The sequence below is a fragment of the Mercenaria mercenaria genome, chromosome 4 (assembly GCF_021730395.1).
Source record: "Mercenaria mercenaria strain notata chromosome 4, MADL_Memer_1, whole genome shotgun sequence".
In the NCBI taxonomy this organism is placed as follows: Eukaryota; Metazoa; Mollusca; class Bivalvia; order Venerida; family Veneridae; genus Mercenaria; species Mercenaria mercenaria.
In genome coordinates this window covers 797,160-820,533 of record NC_069364.1, presented here as the reverse complement: position 1 = coordinate 820,533, position 23,374 = coordinate 797,160, and the positions used below count along the sequence as shown (strand labels likewise).

At 32.8% G+C, this 23,374-nt stretch overlaps 1 protein-coding gene across 1 annotated transcript; it reads right to left on the bottom strand.

Moving 5' to 3' along the window:
• Window positions 1–18,386: 18,386 nt before the first annotated feature.
• LOC123552577 (bis(5'-adenosyl)-triphosphatase enpp4-like) lies at window positions 18,387–22,027 on the bottom strand. Its single transcript, XM_053540083.1, has 4 exons — window positions 20,472–22,027; window positions 20,027–20,215; window positions 19,225–19,473; window positions 18,387–18,830 (listed from the first exon to the last, which is right to left on the bottom strand). The coding sequence occupies exons 1-4, from the start codon at window positions 21,355–21,357 to the stop codon at window positions 18,658–18,660; spliced, it is 1,497 nt and encodes a 498-aa protein (XP_053396058.1). The 5' UTR covers window positions 21,358–22,027; the 3' UTR covers window positions 18,387–18,657.
• Window positions 22,028–23,374: the final 1,347 nt, after the last annotated feature.

Sequence of the window (23,374 nt, the reverse complement as noted above, 5' to 3'; positions counted from 1 at the left end):
GTAACATCCTTGTAACAACTTTGTTACATCTATATAACACTACTAAAGACGTTTTTCGGTCAAATTTAAGAAATGAGGTGTAACATGTGTAACATTTTGACTACAAAAAGGCGCCTCTTCTCAGACACACGTAACATAAGTAACATCCATGTAACAGCCTTGTAACATCCTTGTTACATCTATATAACACTACTAAAGACGTTTTTCGGCCAAATTTAAGAAATGAGGTGTAACATGTGTAACATTTTGACTACAAAAAGGCGCCTCTTCTCAGACACACGTAACATAAGTAACATCCATGTAACATCCTTGTAACATCCTTGTTACATCTATATAACACTACTAAAGACGTTTTTCTGCCGAATTTAAGAAATGAGGTGTAACATGTGTAACATTTTGACTACAAAAACACGCCACTTCTTAGACACACGTAACATAAGTAACATCCATGTAACAGCCTTGTAACATCCTTGTTACATCTATATAACACTACTAAAGTCGTTTTACGGCCAAATTTAAGAAATGAGGTGTAACATGTGTAACATTTTGACTACAAAAAGGCGCCACTTCTTAGACACACGTAACATAAGTAACATCCATGTAACAGCCTTGTAATATCCTTGTTACATCTATATAACACTACCAAAGTCGTTTTACGGCCAAATTTAAGAAATGAGGTGTAACATGTGTAACATTTTGACTACAAAAAGACGCCACTTTTCAGACAAACGTAACATAAGTAACATCCATGTAACAGCCCTGTAACATCCTTGATACATCTATATAACACTACTAAAGACGTTTTTCGGCCAAATTTAAGAAATGAGGTGTAACATGTGTAACATTTTGACTACAAAAACACGGCACTTCTTAGACACACGTAACATAAGTAACATCCATGTAACATCCTTGTAACATCTTTGTTACATCTATATAACACTACTAAAGACGTTTTTCGGTCAAATTTAAGAAATGAGGTGTAACATGTGTAACATTTTGACTAGAAAAGGACGCCACTTCTCAGACACACGTAACATAAGTAACATCCATGTAACATCCTTGTAACAACTTTGTTACATCTATATAACACTACTAAAGACGTTTTTCGGTCAAATTTAAGAAATGAGGTGTAACATGTGTAACATTTTGACTAGAAATAGACGCCACTTCTCAGACACACGTAACATAAGTAACATCCATGTAACAGCCTTGTAACATCCTTGTTACATCTTTATAACACTACTAAAGACGTTTTTCGGCCAAATTTAAGAATTGGGGTGTAACATGCGTAACATTTTGACTACAAAAACACGCCACTTCTTAGACACACGTAACATAAGTAACATCCATGTAACATCCTTGTAACAACTTTGTTACATCTATATAACACTACTAAAGACGTTTTTCGGTCAAATTTAAGAACTGAGGTGTAACATGTGTAACATTTTGACTACAAAAAGGCGCCTCTTCTCAGACACACGTAACATAAGTAACATCCATGTAACAGCCTTGTAACATCCTTGTTACATCTATATAACACTACTAAAGACGTTTTTCGGCCAAATTTAAGAAATGAGGTGTAACATGTGTAACATTTTGACTACAAAAAGGCGCCTCTTCTCAGACACACGTAACATAAGTAACATCCATGTAACATCCTTGTAACATCCTTGTTACATCTATATAACACTACTAAAGACGTTTTTCTGCCGAATTTAAGAAATGAGGTGTAACATGTGTAACATTTTGACTAGAAATAGACGCCACTTCTCAGACACACGTAACATAAGTAACATCCATGTAACAGCCTTGTAACATCCTTGTTACATCTATATAACACTACTAAAGTCGTTTTACGGCATAATTTAAGAAATGAGGTGTAACATGTGTAACATTTTGACTACAAAAAGACGCCACTTTTCAGACACACGAAACATAAGTAACATCCATGTAACAGCCTTGTAACACCTTGTCCCCATCATAAAACCATATAAAGACTTTTTTTTGGGCCCAAAATTTAAAAAATTGAGGTGTAACATTTTTGTAACATTTTGACTAAAAAAAACCCCATTTCTTAGCCCACACGAAACATAAGTAACACCCAAGTAACAGCCTTGTAACATCCTTTTTTTACATCTATAAAAACCACTACTAAAGTCGTTTTCCCGGGCCAAAATTTTAAAGAAATAAAGGGGGAACAATTTGTAACATTTTGACTACAAAAAAAACGCCACTTTTCGACAACGTAACATAAGTAACCCCCAAAGTAACACCCCTGTAACATCCTTGATACTTTCATATAAAAATACAAAAAATTTTTTTCGGTAAAATTTTTAAAAATTTTGGAGGTGTAAAATGTGTAACTTTTTTGATACAAAAAAAGGGAAATTGGTTTTGATGTGCGTCATAAAGGGGGATTTAGGGGGTTTTGGTGAGCTATCGACACGGCATACGCAAAAAAATTAAAATTTTCCCTTTAAAAGGGGGACCTATGCGGGTAATAGGGTTACATTTTTTAAAAACAAAAGGGCCAAAAAAATAAAAAAAAGGGGTTTTAAAAGAACAAACAAAGTATATGCGAGTATGAGTTTAAAGAACATACACATTTTTTTTTGTGAAAATCAAAAGAAATGGCATGACATTTTTAGTATGTGCCTTTTGGGTGTATATTTTCTTACAGATATTTTCGGCAGAAAAATTTTTTTGTTTTATATAATTTTTTTTTTTAATAAAAATTTTAACTTTTTTAACTTTTTTTAAAAAAAAAAGATTCTTTTTTTAATAAAACCCTAATTCAAAAACAAAATTTACAAAAATTTATTTAAAAAAATTATTTCCATTTGCGTATGTGTAAATTTGGGAAATTTGGGAGTGGGGGGATTCATGAAACTTATTATAATTAAATCCCCGGGGTTTTTTACTTTTTAAAATTTTTTTTAATCAGATTTGCTCTTTTTATATTTTAAATCTAAATGTAATGCATGATTTCTAATAAAAACTATTTTTCTGCTATGTGTTTTTTGACGAAATTGGGGGTCTGAGTTTTTTTCCAACAAAAACAGATCGCGAAAAATGTATTGACCCCCGGTAAAAGTCACATAAGCCGCATCAGGTTTATGCTACATTTTTTGAAAAGGGAATATGATCACTGGTCGGTGCAGAAATAGCAGGGAAAAAATATTTTCATCTGTGCTTCTGCAGACAGGTTTTAAATCGAAATACCGCAAGCATATTTTTCCCACCACTCAATATCAACTGTTAAAATTTAAATTCCCTTTTAACTTTCCAAAAAATTTGAAACCATTCATGCTGGAACCCCCCCTTCAAAAGCAGACCCATCTATCTCTTTTAAAAACCATTTCTTTTGTATGAGCCCTTTGTTAGTGTAACTTTTTCATTTTAGATTTCTTAAAAACCAAATTTCCCAATTTTCCAGTTCCCCTGTGTGAAGGCTTTAAAGGGCCCATCTTCCCAGAAAAACCCGCTATACGGGAAGTCTGAAATAAACAAAACTTGTGTTTTGGGGAACTGTAAACTGAAAATGATTCATACATCACATCATGGAAGGAAAGGAAACATTGGTTATCAATAATGCAGACCAAAAGTAAATTTTTAAACCAATTTTAGTCATTCAAACTTTTTTTTCCCATTTTGGGAAAAACGGGCAATATCAAAAAAGTTAAAAGTGAAACAAATTGGTCATGTCTGTTTCAAAAACCTTTAAATAATACCCCCTATAAATGGGGCTTTCCCATCATTTCAAAAACTCAGTCATTCATTGACAATATCTTTATACATGTCGCACACGGGGGGCATGTGTTTTTTTTGGGAATTAAAGGTCCTTTACTGGGGGAAAGTGAGTTGGAAATTTTTTTCATAGAAAAGTGAAATAGACTTCTGCAAGACAAAAAATAATGAAGATTGGCAGGGTAAAAATTTTTACAAAGGTTTTTGGGAAACCAAAGAAAGGAAATTTGTATTATGTTGAATATTTCAATGAATCGACAGAATGACCCCCCAGGTCTTTTTAATTTTTCTTCATACTTCAAGAAAAAATAATTTACATTACTGCGATTTATTTCAAAAATTTTCTCATCCCAAACCTTTCTTTTTCCCAATAAATGAAATATTTTCTTTTGTTTTTTAAAAAAAGAAATTAAAATTTCCCTTTTTCCTTAGTTTTGGGAAACCTTTTAAGAGAATTGTTCTTTTGAAACAACTACCGGTACAGTAGACGGGAAAAAATCCGGATATCACATGAAAAATTATCAAGGAGCTAGCTTTTATTGATTCAGAAATTTTCAAAGTTTTTATACATAACTTACGAAAATTTAAAATGCCTAAAACGGGCATGGCCTTTTTTACTCTGGGGCCCAAAAATTTTAAACCCTTTAAATTATAGATTTAAACCCCCAAATATTAAAACTTTTAAAAACCAGAATCCAGCCTGATGGCTTAGAATTGAAATTTCACAGTTTTTTGTAAAAAGCTTTAAAGTATATAATTTTACATTCTGGCATTGCCTTTTTTAGACCCCTTGGGGGCAAAAAATTTGAACATTTTGGTAAAAGGGGAAAAACCCTGTTTTCACAAACCCAAATTTTAAAGGGGCTCTTGCTACTATCTCTTCAGAGAAGGATTTTTCAATTTTAAATTAGCGAAAACCTTTTTTTCAAATCATAATGACTAAATTGTTAAAAGAACAAAAACTACTTAAACAATTTAGAAAGAAACAACCAAAAAATCATTTGGGGTTTCTTTTAAATTTCCCTTTGCAAAAAATCTTTTTTAAAAAAATAATAGATAAAGGCCCAGGGGTCAAGCATCCCAAAAAGGCACATCGGATCCAGGCCGTTGCATAGCCAACAGGGAGATTAAAGTTTTTTGGGATTGGGGGTAATAAATTTGAGCAAAGGTGAGGCAACATTCTCTGTGTTTATTAAAGACTTTGCATCTAAAAATCATTCTTCCCCCAAAACCCGGGATACATGGGGGGAATTTGGCAGTTCCCAAAGGCAGTTACTTGGTCCCAAAATCCTTATTGCCCATTGGGTTAACTGCCCACTGTTATGTAAATAAAATACTCAATTGAAAAAAAAGCTACCTGTAAGCCAGCGGGGCACGCCCTTTTTTAAAGTGTTTGGACCCCCCGAATTAGAGTTTTGGGCCAAAATTAAAAAGGGGACAAAAACCCCTGAAAAATTCAATTCGGAGTAAGGGGAAATTTGTGCCCTCCTGGTTTTAGACTTTGATAGTAAATAACTTTTTAAAGTTTAAAAGGGTAAAAAAGTTTTAAAATAGTAAAAACATTTTTGACTATAAAAAAAAAATTAACAAAAAAATCTAATTTAAAAAAAGGGGCATTTTTGCCCCCAAAATTCAAAAAGAGTTATGTAGACTTTTTCCCTCCATGGTAGATTTTGAGGGTTTAAAAAAGGGAAATTTTAAGTTTAAAGGGTCAAAAGGGCTTTGAAAAAAAAACAGAGATATTTGACTTAAATCAAAAATTTTTAAACCAAAAATTAAAAGTTACGGGGGCCCATAATTCTGTAAAAATTAAAAAATCGGGTTTAGGGTGATATTGTCCCTGGTGTAGATTTTGATAGTAAATACTTTTTTAAATTTTTCAAGCAATAGCTTGATAGAAACAGAGATATATAAATTTTACCCAAAAAAAATTTTAAAACCAAGGGCTGCCCAACCGGGGCAATTTACAATAGCTCTATTTTTTCCCTTCGAAAATTTGGGAAGCTAAAAAGGGCTTTTAAAACCGGGAAAAAAAAACAATAACGTTGTGCTCATGCAATAAAAAAAGAGAAAAAATATTGTCTTCCCTTTTGGTCATCTGATTCAGTAGCCACATCATTGCAAACCCGGCCCCTGAAATATCCCAAATATATGAAATTATCTTTTTTTAAATTTAATTTAAAATTATAAAAAAAGGACAAATTAAAAACTAAAATCTTTTTAAATTTCCCAAGGGCATAAATAAAAATTTCCCATCGGGTTTATCTAAAAGCTGGACATTTTCACATGCGGGGGTTTTCTAGGGTGGATGAAGGGAGTAGTGGGAAGGAGAAATAATTAAGAGTGTTTTTTCCCTATTAGTTTTAACTTTTACCATGTTCGACACAAATGTTTCCTGCCTTTGAAAACCAGGTGGATCATGTTTAAAGGATTTTCAGCCCTGATCATGATCTGCAATGTTCGCCTTTTTAAGCCCTTTTTTCCCTTTTTGGTACAAATTTTAACAATTTTAATATTTAAATTGTCCAAATTAAAAGATAGACAATTTTCATTACAAAAATTTTGCGGGGAAAAGCGCTAATAAATTATAAATGATCAATACCCAAAAAAATTTTCTAAAATTTCAACTTCAGTAAAAAATAAAAATTTTTCCCAAAAAAAGAAAATAAAGTAAAAATTGCAATTGAAATTATTCACTGTCTGTTTTGCTTTTTATTTTTTTTAAAAAGGGAAGAGTTTTATTATTTAATTGCTGAATTTTTGGGCCAATGTGGATGCAAACAAAAAAATGGAAAGTAGGAAGGGGTTGTACAATTTCTTAAAATAGCCGAGTTTAAAAAGTTTTTTAAATACTTTTCATAGGGGTTAAATAAATGACAATTAACAAGTTTTCCCAATTTTCAAAGCAAAATGCCCATATTTTTGACAAAACAGGGAAACTTGTGCAAAAACGGGACCAATTTAAAAGCCCAAAAAAGGGAAAAAAATACTGCAAAAATATTTGGGACAGATTTTATGTATCATTGAAACACAGATACAGGCAGGGCGGCTGCTGTATAAAAAAAAAATTTAAATTCCGCAAGTAAAAACAGATTACAAAAAATTTAGGGAAAGGGTACGAAAAACTAAACAAGATTTGAAATTAAAAGGGGGCCATTTTTTTAGTCAAAATCCTTGTTTTTTGTTTGTTTTTTTTTTTGGTTTTTAAATGGGGCACCAAAACCCTTTTTAGATTTTATGGTAATTTTCCCCACTTTTAATGGTGGAGGAAGCCCCTGGACCCCCTTAAATGCATTATTTTCATCATGTAAAAGGCACCTCGGTAGAATCTTTCCCTTTAAGAAACGTTCCCTTATTTTTTTCAAATAGCTAACTTTTTCATACTAAAAAACCCCTTGGGAAAAAAGGGAACGGAAAATTTAAAATTTTTAATGTACAATCGAAGGGTTTTTCTATTTTTTTCAATAATCCCAAAATTTTGGGTTTAAACCCTGATGAAAAAATTTCCTTTTTTTAAAAACTTCGGGAATAAAAGAATCTTTTAAAGAAAATGTGCAAAGTAAAAAAAGATTTTCATGAAGTGCGGGGTTTTTTGGGCTAGCCCCGATTGATTAGAAAAAAATATTTGCCCTTGCTCAAGTAATGGGAAATGGAATCAAAAAGGAAAAAAAAAAAAATCTCTTTTCTGATGCATTTTCACTAAAAAAAAAATTTCTATAATATAAAAAAATTTTTTTAAAGGAAAATTTTTTAATAAAACTTTTAAAAAAAAGGGTTTGCTTTGTTTGAATAAATTGAACTTTGACCAATTCCACTACCGGGGGTTAAAACTTTTGGGACTCAAAATTTTTTTATAGGGAAACAGACCCCTCCTTCTGTGAAGTGGGGCTAAAAAGGAACCATTTTTTTGAATACTACATGAGGGGGTTTAAAATTTTTTCCCTTTGGGAATAAAAGTTCTGCCATTTGAAAAATTTTTCAGGGTCTTTTTCCCCTTCATTGAAAACCTGTTTGTAAAGTCTGCGAATCCCTTATGTGACACAAATGCATGGTTTCTGAAAAAAAGGGGGCCATTTTTAACAACTATTCCCAAAACTTTCAGGCAGTCTGTGAAAAGAAAAAAAGGCTATTTTTTACAGTGAAGGAAAAAAATTTTTAAAGGGGCTAACTTAAAATTTATGTTTAAACCGTCCCGGGGGAAAAACCCCAAACAAAAGTGGGTTTGCGCCCCAAGCATAGTTTCCGCGCAGTTGGTCAGGACCCCAATGCTGTTCAAAAATCTGTTTATAATGTTTTTAAAAAAAACTGACAAAATCAAACTGAAAAAGGGAACCTAATGTCCCAATTTTAAAAACCTGGGGATTTTAAAACCCTTAAAGGGGATACACCCATATTACGGGTGAAATCAAATTTTTAGGGTACATTGTAACTTTCTGGAAAAAAAAGAATATTTTAGGCCTAATAAACTTGGGAAGAGGAAAAATTTCCCCGGACTGTGTTCTATATGCAAAAAAAAACCCTTTTAAAGCTGATTTATACATCCCCAGATTCAAAACATAAACTAAAAATGTATCTTGAAAAAAGTAGGGCCAAAGGGAGGAAGAATTTCTTAGTTTCATCCCCTTGTTTCCTGTGAAAACTTCCTTCCAAGGGGGGGGAATAGTATAAAAAATTCAATATTGTAACGGATGAACATGCCCTTTGAAAACGAAAATATACTTTTTAAAATTCCAGGCTAAGGAAACCGGTCAATTTATACGGGTAAATTTTTTAAAATGTATGCAGGAAAAAGGTTTTCCACCACACTCTTTTCACAAAACACTGGGAAATTGGGGAAACAAGAAAGTTCAAGTAAGGCTCTTTGTGTTTGAACAAAGGCCCTTCCAAAAGGCCCTTTCTTAAAATTTTTCCCCCCCGAACCCCTCATGTTGATTTAAAGCATTTGCCCAGTTTAAAATTAAGTCAAAAATTTCACTGCCCTTTCATCTCCCCATTCACCTCTCTTATTATTTTGAAATGTTTTTCACCCCTTTTTTTTTGAACATTATTGGTACATCTTAACTAAATTAAAAGCACAAAGATATAACTCAAGCCCCATATTTGGGAAATACATTTTGCTGCTATGGGAAACCCCAAAATTGTCTGACCCTTGTAAAAATTTCTACTTTTTTTACACTGTCTTTTTAAAAAATTTTTAAAAACTGTCAACAGTTCTTTTTTTCCCTTTTTTAAAACGGGCAAATCAAACTCCTCTTTGGGTTTTTCTTTTTTTTTGGGTGTATTTGTGGGACTTGGTGTCTTTTCCCAAAAAAAGATTTTTTTGGGTTTTGTCTTTGGAAGCCCCTGGTGTGGAAGGGCTCTACTACCCCTTTGGCCTAGTAGGGTTTGGGGGGACCTAGCCCAAAAAGGGACTTCTGGGGGTGTTGCGTTTGTTTTTGGAGAAGTTATGTTGGTCTAGATGGATTTGGTAGATCTTGCCCAAAAAGGGCTGTTTTTTATTTCACCAATTTGGTGTTTTTAACGGGGGGTCTGCTTTTCGGCCCCTGAAAAAAAACAGAAGATTATGTGAAAGGGAAAAATCAAAAATTTTTAGCTGAAAAATTTTAAGTTTTAAAAAAGGGGCAAAATTCTAAACAAAATTCAAAAACCCGAGTTATGGGGATTGTTTCCCCTTTGGGAGACTTTTAAAGGTTAATAAGTATTTTAAGTTTTTTAAGTCAATAGTTTTTAATAAAAAGAAAATATTTGACTTTTTCATAAAAACTTTAAAAACCAAAAGACCCCGACGCCAAACGTCGGGCAAAACCCACCCCCGGGGGGGTACAATAGCTCCCACTTTTTTTTCGAAAAACGAGCTAAAAAACCAAAATTTTTGAAAAGGAAACGGGAACATTTTAAAGGGAAAAGTTTGTTGTTGAAAATGTGTCCCCAATTTTAAAATGAATTGTTTTTCTGCCACCTCAAAATGTTCAAGTACAGGTTTTAGTTCTTTAAAAACTTAAATAAATTCAGCTATGATAAATTTTTTACTTACACCACACAAAGATTCCTTTGTTATATAAAATATTTTAATTTTTAAAAAAAAAAAATTATAATGATTTCACCTTTAACTTTTTCACTGGTCAAACCCGAATTTTATTTTGACCTTTAAAAAGGTGAAAAAGCCGTTTGATTTTTTTTTTAAATAAACAAGGTCATTTGTGTGGTTTAAATATTTTTTAAACAGGTTTACCAATACCCCAAACCCCCAGTTTTATCCAGATGGAAAAATCCATAGAAATAAAAAATTTTTCACCCCTATTAAAAATTTTCAGACTTGGTTTAAAAATAAATCTTTCAAAAAATTTCAAAACCAAAAATCAAAAACCCCAAAATTATTTTTATTAAAAACCCCGCTTTCATAAATGAAGGTTTTTAGGTTTTTTTTGTAAAATAAACTGGGTCCATTAAAGTTTGGAAAAAGTGAAAAAATGAAATTTATCCTACCTTTCTGAAAATTTTTCTAAAAATTTTGTTTTAAAAGTTCTTAAACCACAAAACTTTTTAAAAATTTTGGTTTTTAAATTTTAATGTTATTATAAATGGGAATTGGAATCATCAAATGGGAATGTTTTCAAAAAAAAAAATTTGGTTTTTATAATTACTTTTATTTCCCAAAATTTAAAAAAATACAGAAAAAGGTATAGACCTTTGGGTTTAGTCGTTCGAGTCATTAAATGTAAAACCCCCTTTGGGGCCCTAAAAAATTTCCCCAAACCTCTCTGATAAACCCCCTTCCTTGAAAAAAATGTTTAAAACCCTAAAAATATTTTTTCTTGCCCCCTGGTCTCTAACTTTGTAAGAAAGGCCCTTTTTGAAAAGGTTTTTTTTTTTTGAGAAATATCAATGGGCAGAATGGGAAAAAAAAAAAAAATTTAATTTAAATTAATTAAAAAAAAACTTACAATTAATTTTTTCAAAAAAGATTTGTAAGTTCTTTCAGAAGGTTTAAAAAAAACAAAAAATGAAAATTCCAAATTTTTAAATTCAATGAATTTATAAAATTTCATTATAAAATAAATTAAGGGCCCTTTCCCGGAGACTTAAAATAATTTTTTAAAAAAAAAAAACCCTCATAAAGCGTACCTTTTTTTTTTCATCAACTTTGCAAATACATCAGAGGGATTAGAATATAGGGGGTTTTAAAAATGCGGGAAATAAAAAATTTTTTTAAAAAGAGCCCCCACTTACGGGGGCATTTCCCGGAAAAAAATGTAAGAAAAAAAGTTACAGTTTCAAAATTTCCCAAGTTTTAAAATGGGGAAAATGCAGGTTCGAGTTAATGGTAATTTTGGCCCAAAAAAATAGTCATTTATGATGAAAACTTTAAAGGGGGCAAAAGTTTCAAAGCCCGCAGCTCTTACAGTTTTTGGGGAAAAGGTGACCTAAACAAAAAAATTTTATTCAAAAAATTCAGGGAAATTTTTTAGTACAAAAACCCTTAAACCCCATTCCCCCAAAGACTGGTTTTAAAAATTTTAACTTTTAAACATAACATGTTTCCCAAAAAACCCAGTTTTGGGAAAAAATTGCCCGCATGCACAACTTGATAAAAAAAAAATGACATGGATTCGAAATGAGAAATTAATTTTCTTTTTATATGTTTATTGAAGTGGATTTTTGCGTACATAACAAAACAATGATGACACAATCTTAGAAAAATGCTAAAAACATTGTAAATTAACTGTATCATAAACATATAAATTACATTATTTAAATTTTAACAACTTTTAAAATGTCCCGAAAAATCAACTAAATACTTTTTGCTAATTTTAAAAATTTTTCCCAAAAGCAAAAAGGGAAAAAATTTTTATATTTTTTAAAAAAGAAATTTTTTTAATTTTCCACCCTTTTATACTTTAGTAACTCAATGAAAAAAAATACTTTGAAATATCCCTTTCTTTAATTTGATCCGCCCACTTGCACGCTGCCCGGTAAAACAAAATCTATAAAATTTAAAATAAAATTAAATTTCATGCCCCTTTAAATCTAAGTCCCTTTAAAAACCTTATCCCGCTGAGATAACAAAAAACTGTTCTTATTGGGGTGGGCCTCACCTGGTTTTATGACCAGACCCCCCTTGGGGATTTATGGGCGGTTTTTTCCCCCTTAAATTTGTGGAAAAGGGCTTCAACTTCAATTTAGTTCAATATTAAACAGGAATTAAGATGTTGACCCAAAAATGACAATTTTTTTATTAAAAAAACCAAAGGGTAGTCATAAAGTTTCTTTTCTTGTTTTTTTTGTTTACCCAACAGGCATCCATTTGCAGGGGTCCCCCCATCATATATTTGTTTAAATACTTTTTGAATCAAGAATAAAACAAGAAAAAAAACATAATAAAATAATATAATGTTTTTTAAAGGGAAAAAAATAAAACCCAAAAAATGTACACAAAAAAGATTCAGGGTGGTTCACATTTGGGGTCCCCATGTACATAAATTAATTTTATATTCAATCCCCCAGGACCAAAAAAAAAAAAAAGAAGTGGGGAAAAGTTTTGTGTTTTATGTTTTAAAAAAAATGCTTTAAAAATTAAATCTCTCTCTCTCTCTCTCTCTCTCTTTCTTTTCTTCTCTCTCCTCATGATATGAAAAAAGACCATAGTGGGGGTGCACTGACGAATTTTGCAAAGATTGGGCCCTTTACTAAGTTTAAAGGGCCCCTTTCCAACGACTAATTGACTTCCAAAGGGGAAAATGGGAAAAAGAAATATAATCATGTATTGCCCTTTTTTCTAAAGTGGGTGTATTTTTAAATTTTTTTTTATTTTGTTTTAATTTTATTTTTTATTTATTTTTATTTTTTTTTTATTTTATTTTATTATATTTTATTTTTTTTTAAATTTTTGAAAAACCAGTTAAATTTTTCATACATTTTTTGCCAATTCATTGTCCTAACAGACTTTATTTTATTTTTTTTAGATTTTATTTTATTTTTGATCCCGTATAATTTAAAATTAAAATTTTGCCCAAATTTTACCCGTCCAAAAAATCTCGACTGAAAAAATAAGCCCCCATTAAAAAGTTGCCAGTCTTAATGAATCTTTAAAACCCTTTTGTCTAATAAAAAATTTTTAAACCTTTTTAGGGGGTCCGGACCCCACTGACCCCCTCACTGGATCCCCCCATGACAGCAATACAATAAAAATTTTTCAATTTTTTTTTATGATCTTCATTTTTCGATAATGGCCCCCATAGAAACCTCAACAGCTATGATCACTGAGATTGGATTTACTAAACCAAATTAAACCCACCAAAGATCCGTCAATAAAACATCAAACCCGCTATTTTTTGTAGTTTTTTTTGAACCTGACTTTTTTGGGGGGAATTTCGTTTTTGTTTTTCACACTGCATTTACCTTTTTTTTCCCAACCCCCATCCCAAAATTTCCAAACATTTATAATAAGTAGAAGAAAAATTTTAAAACTGGGGTTTTAATTTTTTTTCAACAGCAAATAAAAAATTTTTCCCATTAACAAAGTCATGTACTTTGATGGTTTTCCCTTCTATTTTTAGAAGTTTTCCCGTTTCTTTTAAAAAATTTCATTTTCCCAATTTTTTTGATTATTGTGGGGTCCCAACATTATTTCCCCCCCCCATTACCCCTGTAAAAAGTTGGTTTTTATTTTTACATAACAGAATGTGGACAATTTAAGTTCAACTGTTTTAGTAAAAACGAGAAAACATGGGTTTCCTAAAAAAGGGATTTTCTATCCCCCCCAGAACAATTGCCTATAAGTTAGAATATTACAGGTTTTGTCGGTATAATTTTCCCGAATGAAAGTTTACCCAAGGGGTTGGTCTTTGTCCAAGTAAATTTTAAAGTTTACCTAGGAAAAAATTTTAGATATTTTTTTTCATAAGGGGGAAAAAACCCCACTCCACAGTATATAAACGAATGAACCCCCCCCGGGATCTTGCAGCGGGTTTTTTGTGTCAAACCATTTTGTTTAACGGAGCTAAAATACCCAAAAGGGAAAAATTTGGGTTTTCAAAATGCAGAGGGACATTTTTACAGTAGTTAAATTTAAACAATCAAGAAAATTTAAATTTTTCTTTTCCTTTAAACAATTACCCGCTTTTATGAAAAAAAAAATTTTTCCTTTCCAGGTAAAATGCGTTTTTGGGAAAAACCATCATTCTAGTGAGCTAAATGGGTTAAAAATTAAATTAAGAAAATATAATACCAAAAAAAAACTTTTTGATGCGCATTTAATTATTTTGGGAAAACGTAAAACTTCACATTCGGGATGATAAAAGACAAAAAGTGGGTTTATGGAAATCCCCCCACGTTTCTCGCAAATTTTGGTTCAAAATGGGCTAACAAGTGGGGGTACAGATCATTAGACCCGATATTTGCAAGACGGGGTTCAGTATTCAAACAGCCGCCCCTTTTTTACTTTCCATTTTTTTCTACATAACAAAATGCCTGGTAGGTATATGTCGCCCGGTTTTTGGAAGGGAAAAACAATTTTAAAAAACACCCCAAACACGAGTATTGGTTTAGATAAACGAAATTTTTTGCATAAAATACCTTGTGTAATTTGGGGAGGGGGTTTTTAATAAAAAAAACACGTTGAGAAAAGTATGACGTTTTTTCGGCAATTTTTAGGACAAAACTGAAAAGAATGTATTTAACCGGGAAAAATAAAATATTTCTTGATATGTACAATCGGTTTTCATACCCCCCCTCAGCATTTATTGCAACAAGTGTTTTAAAATTTTTTGATAGTCCCCCCAATTTTTTTTTCCCAAACGAATCCCGAAATCTGCTCGCTGCTAAGATCCGGTTGGGGGTTTAGTTTGTTTAAAATACGTGTTACCGCATCAAAAACTCAAATGACCAAAAATTGTAGAAACAACTTTTTATCGCTGCCGAGCTTTTCATGCTTTTATAGGGTTTAAAAAAGTTTTATTTTTTCACGAACTGCCCATAAAATTTTTAATTTTAAAATTTCATGTGTCGGGGAAGGGGGTTCATTCCTCATTAATCTATGATAAAATTATCAAATAAAAATTTTTCCAAAAAATTTCGAATTTTTTGGGGATTTAAACCCTTTTTTTTGTACAGTAAAAGGACAAAAAACGGGGGGTTTTTTACCAAAACCTATAAAACAATAACTTTACATGACTGTGTAATGTGATTTTAATTCCTTATTTTGGGGCCCTTTAAAGTTTTGACGTTTAGTTTTTGAAAGTTTTGTGGGAAACCCTTTTGGGCGAGAGGGTAAGGGCGCTTTTCCCATGGAGGGAAGGCCCCGGGGTTTGAATCCTTGGGGTACTCCCTTGGGGGTGTGTTCTTGGGGGAAAGGGGACTTTAAAAATGACTGCCCTCAGCGCCCAGCTTAAATGGGTACCAACAAACTGTGGAGGGGAGGGGGTAATTGGTTTTAAAAAGTTTTTTTAATTTAGGGTCGCAGAAAAGCTCCTTTTAGGCTTTTGTTAATTGTTTTCCACCAAACGACGGTAAAAAAACTTACCTTTACCTTTAGGGTTTCCCCTCAAAAATAAAAAAACAATCTGAACGTTTGAATTCATGCATCCTTAATTTTTACCCTTTTAAAAATTAAATTAAAATTTAAAATTTTGAAAAAAAAAAACCCAAATCGCCCATATGACTTTGTTTCGTTTTTAAATTTTAACATTTTAACCTTTTATAAATCCCCAAATTTTTAAAAAGAAAATGTTACCCAAAAAGTAGTTTTTTGCGCCCCGCTTCCTTTCCCCACCTTGCAGAAATAATCATGGGGACTTTTCTGCGATAATAAATTCGCGGGAAAACCCTTTAATACCCGGGGGGCCGAAGGTTGTTGCATATTTTATTTCCCCAATCCAAAAAAGTGTCCCGCTATAAGTTTTTCTTGGTTTTTGAAGAATTTTTTATTTAAAATGATAATAAACCCGTGGGGGAAATAAATTTTTAATTTTTATAATTTAAAAAAAGCGGGATAACACAACTATTTTTTATCCAAAATTTAACAAAATGGAATTTTGAGTTAAACGACGGTAGACTGAAACTAGTTTTGTGTTCAGACTAAACTGAAAAATCTTTTCTCTTATCGTTTTTTTTAAGTTATTATCGGGGTTATCAAAAAAAAACCAAAAGTATTTAAATGACCCCAAAAAAGCACCAACTTAACATTTCTAAAATTTCTAAATAGCAAAAATGTAAAAAAAGCTGTCAGTGGACAGGGGGCTGAAATATTCTCTGCTTGTTTTTATAATATAAACAATTTAGTAAAACCCTTTTAAAAATTACAATAAGCATATTCTAAGGGGGAACAGGGGCCCCTAATTCCCGGGCAAAATGCTTGATAGGTTGCTCCTCCTTTTTTTTCGATGGGGTCCCTGATGGTAAAAAAGTATGCAAAATATGAAAGCAATTTTCTCAAAGGACTTTTAAAATTTTTTGGGGGGGTAAACCCAAACTTTAACCCTTTATCCTAAGGGGGAAAGGGGCCATAAAATTTAGTCAAAATTTCTTGATAGGGTTTCCCCCTCCCTTTTTTTCCCGACTGGGGTTTATGATGGTAAACAAGTAAAGTATCAAAAAAATGAAACCCAAAATCTCAATGGACTTTTGGGAAAAATTTGGGGTGGTACGCAAACTTTAAAAATTTATTCTAATCGAAAAGGGGCCATAATTCCCTCCCAAAAAGCTTTTATAAAAGTTGCCTTCCCCCCTTTTTTTTCAAAAATGGGGTCATGGGTAAAAAAAGTTTTGCAAAAATATGGGAAAAAATATCTAAGGACCCTTTTAAAATATTTGGGGTTTGGGACGCAAATTTAACATTTGTGTTTACGCTCACGCTCACGCCCAACCCCTGGGGCGAGTAGGATAAACCCCCTATTCTTCGAAAAGTCGAGTTAAAATGAATTTTTTTCAAAATAGAAAATGTTAAAATTTTTTATATATGGGCAAAACATTTAGTTTTTTAAAATTTTGCAAAAATATGTTTTTTTTTTTTGGGTTTATCCCCCGGGTTTTTAACCTTATTTCAGTCATGGGAAAAATAACCCGTGTTTTTTGTTCTGTGCCCCAAAAAAAAACCTTTCTCCGCAAGAACTGCCAACTTCCCCACATGAATTATGAAAGGTGGAGGACGAATGATTTCAAACACAATGTCTTTTATTAAATCGTCACGGAGAACCTACACCCCGCCCGGGAATCGAACTCGCGACCCCGCGATCTGTAGACCAACGCTCTCCTACTGAGATAAGCGGTCGGTCTACTATAGTATGTCAACCAGTTAGCACCAAATAAACACTAAATTGCTTGACTGAATAAAGAACCCCCATTTAAATTTGAATAGCCATTAATTTTCATGAAGGTTATTATGATAGCCCTAACATTTTCATGAAGGGGATTATGACACCCTGCCCCTTTCATAGAGGGCATTTTTATACCCTTCAAAACTATGAAGGGGATTTTGTAACACCCTTTTATTTTTCATAGGAGGTGATTTTGATCAAGGGTTTTTTATTGTCACCCGAAACTACGCACAAGCATACGCTGTTTAAGAAAATGACGAAAATAAAGTTGCCCAAATTGTCGAAAATGCATGAAAATTGATGCCTAACCCAGGCAAGGCACAAACGCTAGAAAAACAGTACAAATCAAAAGGTTAAAGAATGATTTTTTTACAATAAAAAATTCAATTACTTCTTGTGTTAACCTGATGTTTTTATTATGCATGGGCGGTATTATGATGGCACGTTTTCTTTCATATAAGCTATACAGTTACAAACAATTCAAGCGTTTGATGTGTTTCAATTTTTTATTATTATCCAAATGAGGTTAACAACCTGGATGCTTTTAAAATGGATGTCGGTACAGTTTCTCCACCATAAAAATATGATTTTGACGGCACATCAGATATGTTAACGTCAAATGATAAGCTCCAGTTGTTAACTGGTAAGTGGAGCAGTGACCGTTCGTACACTCTCCGATTTAGGTATACCTGCAGTAAAGCTATAATCAATCTTCTTAGTTTAGATTGTATATCCAGGCACAGACTATAATCACCCACTAGCTTAAGTGCATTTGTAAGCTAGTGGGAGATTATATATATTTTCAAATTAGTTCAAATAAGTTTAATATTGCTTGTGTGATTATAGTCTGTGCCTGGATATACAATGATGATGATAAAAATATATACAGGTGCGTAGTAGTTTGGGCTGGAGGGGTTCGGGGTTCCAGACCCCAAGTGTCTGTGCATTGGCTTACACGGCAAAAAATGTTCAGCTGTGCATGCTCTCTGTGTCTGTTATCAGAAATGGTGGCTCAGTCTAAGTAAAAGTAAAACTACTAAATTTATTCAATTTTTGCATCATTTCTGGTTCCTACAGATCATGACTGTGATTGTAATGTCAATTAACCCTTATCATGCTGGACACAATTGATTCCGTGCAGTCTGATCATGATCTGCACTGTTCGCCATTTAGTCAGTATCTTTTTTTGTAAGCGCCCCTTTTAACAGTTAATGGTACTGTCCAAATTGAAAGATGGACAAGTTCATTATAGAAATTTAGCAGCGTAAGGGTTAAAACAGTAAGCATTTCGTCAAGTCTTTAAAATTGGATTAAGAAAGACACCGCTTGAAAAACAAATATAATATATACATTGATACATTTAGTAATACATTGAAAGAAAAAGAAAGTAAATATATCTATCAACGATACCATTTTGGCTGGATGTTCACTGTGAAAGAAGTACCATTGTTGACAAAGCAACTAGTATCAAACGAAATATAATAAATCACTCTATTATTCCTTATACACACAACGTTTTTTTTTACATTTGATCGTGAGTGAATCCTAGATCAGTTACTTTCTTAAAATGCTGTTGTACCATGTAGATATACACACATTATAAACAAAGTTCGTCATGACGTTCAACGTCTGCACTGACCGTCGCAGACCCAGAGGTTGTAACTTCAGGTCCTTTCTTATTACCAAGTCTAAGCTGTTTCCTTGCCTTCTGACAGGTACAGAAGGAATATATCCCAGCTAGTAGTGCACATAGTCCGGCAAAAATTACCACTGTAACAAATGTACTTTAAAGTATTTTACTCACCATACACAAATCATGTAACTTCTTAAACGACTCAATCTATCCAAATATGTTCTACGATTTCAGTAGGTTTATATCACTGAAGCTTTCTTCATGGAAAAGTAAGTTATTTTGTTAAAATAGAAAGAAATAGAAACAAATACTCTGTTTGAATAGTGATGAAGACTGAACAAACATATGTTTCTGATTCTGCTTGTTGTTTTTTTTTTCTAACATTTTCCATGGCCTTGAGTCTCTTTAAGCACCTTGAAATGATTACGCAACTTTCTTTAAATGTAGGTAATCTATTTTTTGTACATGCATAAGTTAAAAAAAAAGCTCTAATATTGAGCCTCATTATGTGTATAAAAAGACTGCACTCACGTATGGTTACTGTTGTTGAACTGCCAGTCGTCTTGTTCGTGACAGATTTCTCTCGCAATAAGCCCTTCACGTTCTCAAAAGAACCGTTATTTGGAGCAGGTTCCACGCCCAATATATGACACATCAACGGATATATGTCCACCGAGTTAAACTGTTCAAACACGTAGCCCTTTTTGAAAGCTGGACCCATTGCAATGAAGAATGGACGCATGCTAGGCACAAGATAGGGGTCATATCCATGGACACCAACTAGAATTTCATGACAAGTAAATAAAAAAGACATAAACATCCATCGCGAGATGATATGAAAACTGTATAAAGTTATATGCTTTTAATAATCAGTCCAGTATGAATAACATTACTCAGTAGAATAAAAAGTAAACTCATGTGTGCATGGGGTATGTTTGAACTTCTTTGCGTTCAGAACCATATAAAAGGGACAAATGTAATAACTGTATAGCAAAATGACCTGTTATTAGTACTGAAACATGAACTGTCATAGGGGACAGCGCGCTCGACTATTTCGATGCTTGTTTCTGATGATGCAGTGTTTTGAACAATCAAATCAGCGACTGAAAGAATTGTCATTAAATCTTTTCCCTAAAATTCTTTTTAAAAAGGAGTACAACTTATAAAATATTGGTACTAGCGTTACTGATCATGTATCACATGCTGTTGGTGATGATATCGAACAACTAGTTAAAGTATGCACCAAATCCATTTAGTAATAAAAGACACCGGAGTGAGTAGGGTAGCTTTACATATATTTCGTATAGTCAAGCTAAAAGCCTTTTTAAATTACCATCTGGCATCCTGTCTCGACTAGCTTCATCTGGAAATATAACCACTCCCTCTTCAGATCCAGTGATAACAATAGGGGCTATCCTTGTACTAGAGTTGTAGTGTAGCCTCTCTAACTCGCTGCCACCTTTTCTGTACACCTTTAAATATGGAATGCTACGCAGCGCTTGAAGCACACTTTCTTCTTGTCCTATAAACAGGAATCGTTAACATCTAACGCTTTCAGTATGTAAAATTTCCAATATCTTTTCCAAACATGAATATTAGAACCAAACAAATGTCTGCTTCCTACAGGTCATTGGCAAAATTCATACTTTGACCCCAAGCTTTATAAAACGACTATATTCTGAATATTTTTAAAAGAAAAAAAAAGTCAACTTTTTACATAAAACTAATTTCCTTTTACTAATCTAAATTTATAAAGTATGTTTTTAAAGCATACAAACCTTGCTCCGGAAAGATATTCTTAGTAACGCCATAATTTCCAAACTGAACAGAGCCTGTTTTATACCAAGACGAATTCAAATGATCATTAAGTAACACTGCCTTATCCTTGCTGTAGTTTACAAAGCCATGATCAGATGTTAAAATTATATTCATCTCATCAAGGAGACCGTTCTCCTTTAATTTCTTGAATAAATGTCCTAACACGTTATCTAATTCACCTTTGATCATATCTGTAACATTTTTAGAACCTCCGCCGGTTGCATGAGCAATTTCATCCGGCTCCAAAAAGTACAGGAGTCCTAAATTAATAGGAACAGTCTTATCAGTGAACCACGAGATTATCGTGTCAACACGTTCAGTGTTATTAATGCGGGACCATGAATCTGCGTAAGAAATAAACCTGTCGATTCCAATACCTTTGACTTTTCCGATACCTGCTGGCCAAACAACCGAGCCCGAGTTCCGCAAAGGACCTGCTTTTTTATTTGTGACATAAATCGGCTCTGCTCCAATATCATACCAGAATGGATCAACGTTGTCCCTCCTGTTATCGAAGTGGTAATACTCGTTCCACACCGCATCATAAAATTTGTTGTCTACAATTCCATGACTCTCTGGGTACAATCCAGTGATAAGCGTGTAATGGTTGGGATAAGTATTTGTCGGGAAAACATTCATGATTGATTTAGCTTTCACTCCATTTCTTATCATAAACTGGAAGTTTTTAGCTTCATTTGGTGCAACTAAATCCAGATAATCGAACTGAAATCCATCCATTGATATCAGGATCAATTTTGGCATGGACGCGCCGCTTAATGCGCAGATAAATACAACAGCAGCGCACGAAGTCTGGTAAAAATAGTTGAAGAGTTTAACAAATTCCATAGTTTAATTAAATGCCGTGTTCGTCAAAGAAGTTTAGCAAACTAAACAATATTTTATCTGATTCAGCGAATGTTATCTTGATTAATGCAAGATGTTTTGCATCATGCATAAACGTAGTTTTAGTAAAAAACGAAGATTTCGCGATGTTTAGTTATCTATAAACAACACTTTTTGAAAGTTTTCATGAATATTTAAATGAAGTAAAACTTACATTGTCGTTAACTATTTTGAAATGTGTGCGAACTCACAACAATTTATTGTGATGAAAATCCATTTTCAACTAGTTCCAAAATAAAAATAAAGTGACTCAGCCAACAAATAGGTCAATATAACTGAAAAGGGAAGTAACTCATATACGCACTAATACTAATACTATCCATCAGGTCAGCGGGAACTAACTCAATTTCCATAGGCCCACATTGTAATGTTTCCGGTCACGGGCTTTTTCTAACATTTAAACTTTTGATGCCACTACTCAGGATAAAAGAACTATCCAAGAACTCGGTTACCCATAGACCGGCAGTGAATTTTTTTTTATATTTTTCATGAAAATGCTCTATTGATAAAACATGCATATTTCCCGCACCAAATACATTATTCCATGTGATTTTAGCCACTAATCCATTTTTGAAATACAAACACATTTAACATATTTTACATCAATTGGAGATCACTTTACATGGTAAATATACACCGTGGAATACCCTATACTTTTTCCACCAATCAGAAGCCTTGTGAGTTGCTTCCAGCTGACCCAAAGAGACAATTTTTTCTTGTTCTTTAAACAAGAGATTGCTCAAAATGATAGAACTGAGATATGTTTACCTTTTTTCTCCGATACCCAAATGCCGAAAATCCCTGCCGATATTTTGGTTGCGGGACCTGTCCGTATTCTGAGAGAGAGCTAATATTTCAACTGAATCAAGAAAAAACAGGATATATCAGTCGCCATACTCCTATTATTTCACCCAGATGGTTCAAATGAGAAATGTGTATTGATAAATGTCCCGTCTAATTGCTTGCATGTATATTTTATGAATACGCTGATATTTCTGTCGACGTTGCGTTTATTTTCTACCCCACCCACCACCAAAATCGCGTGTTTTCATAGATATTCTGCTTTATGCGCCTATCAGACAACATTAGAATGCAAGAGTGTGATTAAAACTGAACGAATATACAGCAATAAGTGGCACAATCAAGAAAATTAATTAATTCAAATCTATATGTGCAATAAACGGAACCCGCGAAGCAGTCAAAATGAGCATCTGACGTCCAGAAATTGTAGAAATTTAACTGCCGGTGTTACATTCTATAGCTTGTATTAGCAAATACGAAGTGCAGACCATGTTAAAAGTGTAATGTCATTATAAGATGTTTACGTTTTACCAAACTGGCAGAATATTGACACATTAATCTTCATGTATCCCAAATATAAAGCACAAAAGTAGGAAAAATCTCAAGTTACCACTACTTTTAATGCGTTTTTCAATTAGTGTACATTAAAATAATGCATTACAGTGAAAGTACAATGTATCAACACAGCCTAAAGAAAAGTGTCATTTAAGTCACTCAAAATATACGGTAAACTAGAAAAATACGCAAAAATGAAGTATTTTGCTATTAAAGGCAGGTAATTCAGATTCACATTATCATCAATTGTCAAGCATGTATGATAAATTGCTTGCCTCTACTGTGAAATTTCGTTCATTACGTATTTCTCACATGATTAGCGATATGTTATCGCAATTACGTGACTATATTTCAATAAATCAGCAGTCATGTTAACTACAAGGCTCGCTATTTAACATTGAAAATAAACCTTTGCAAGAGATACTTTTTCATTTCTCGAAAATAGTACAGAAAATAAGGTAAAATCTGACATCAGCAGCTATTTTAAGTAAAGATTTATCTGAACTTTATACAAATTAACACTAAATGTATGAACAAGATCAAGGTCCAACTGTATCATTTTCTAGGCTTACATTTTTAAAGAACGTTGTTTTTATTCTTTTGC

Coding starts and splice junctions, on each gene's coding strand:
- LOC123552577 (XM_053540083.1), bottom strand. CDS start 21,357: ATGGAATTTGTTAAACTCTTCAACTATTTTTACCAGACTTCGTGCGCT. Junction 20,216..20,471: donor GAATATCTTTCCGGAGCAAG/GTTTGTATGCTT, acceptor TCCTGTTTATAG/GACAAGAAGAAAGTGTGCTT. Junction 18,831..19,224: donor TTCAACAACAGTAACCATAC/GTGAGTGCAGTC, acceptor CATTTGTTACAG/TGGTAATTTTTGCCGGACTA.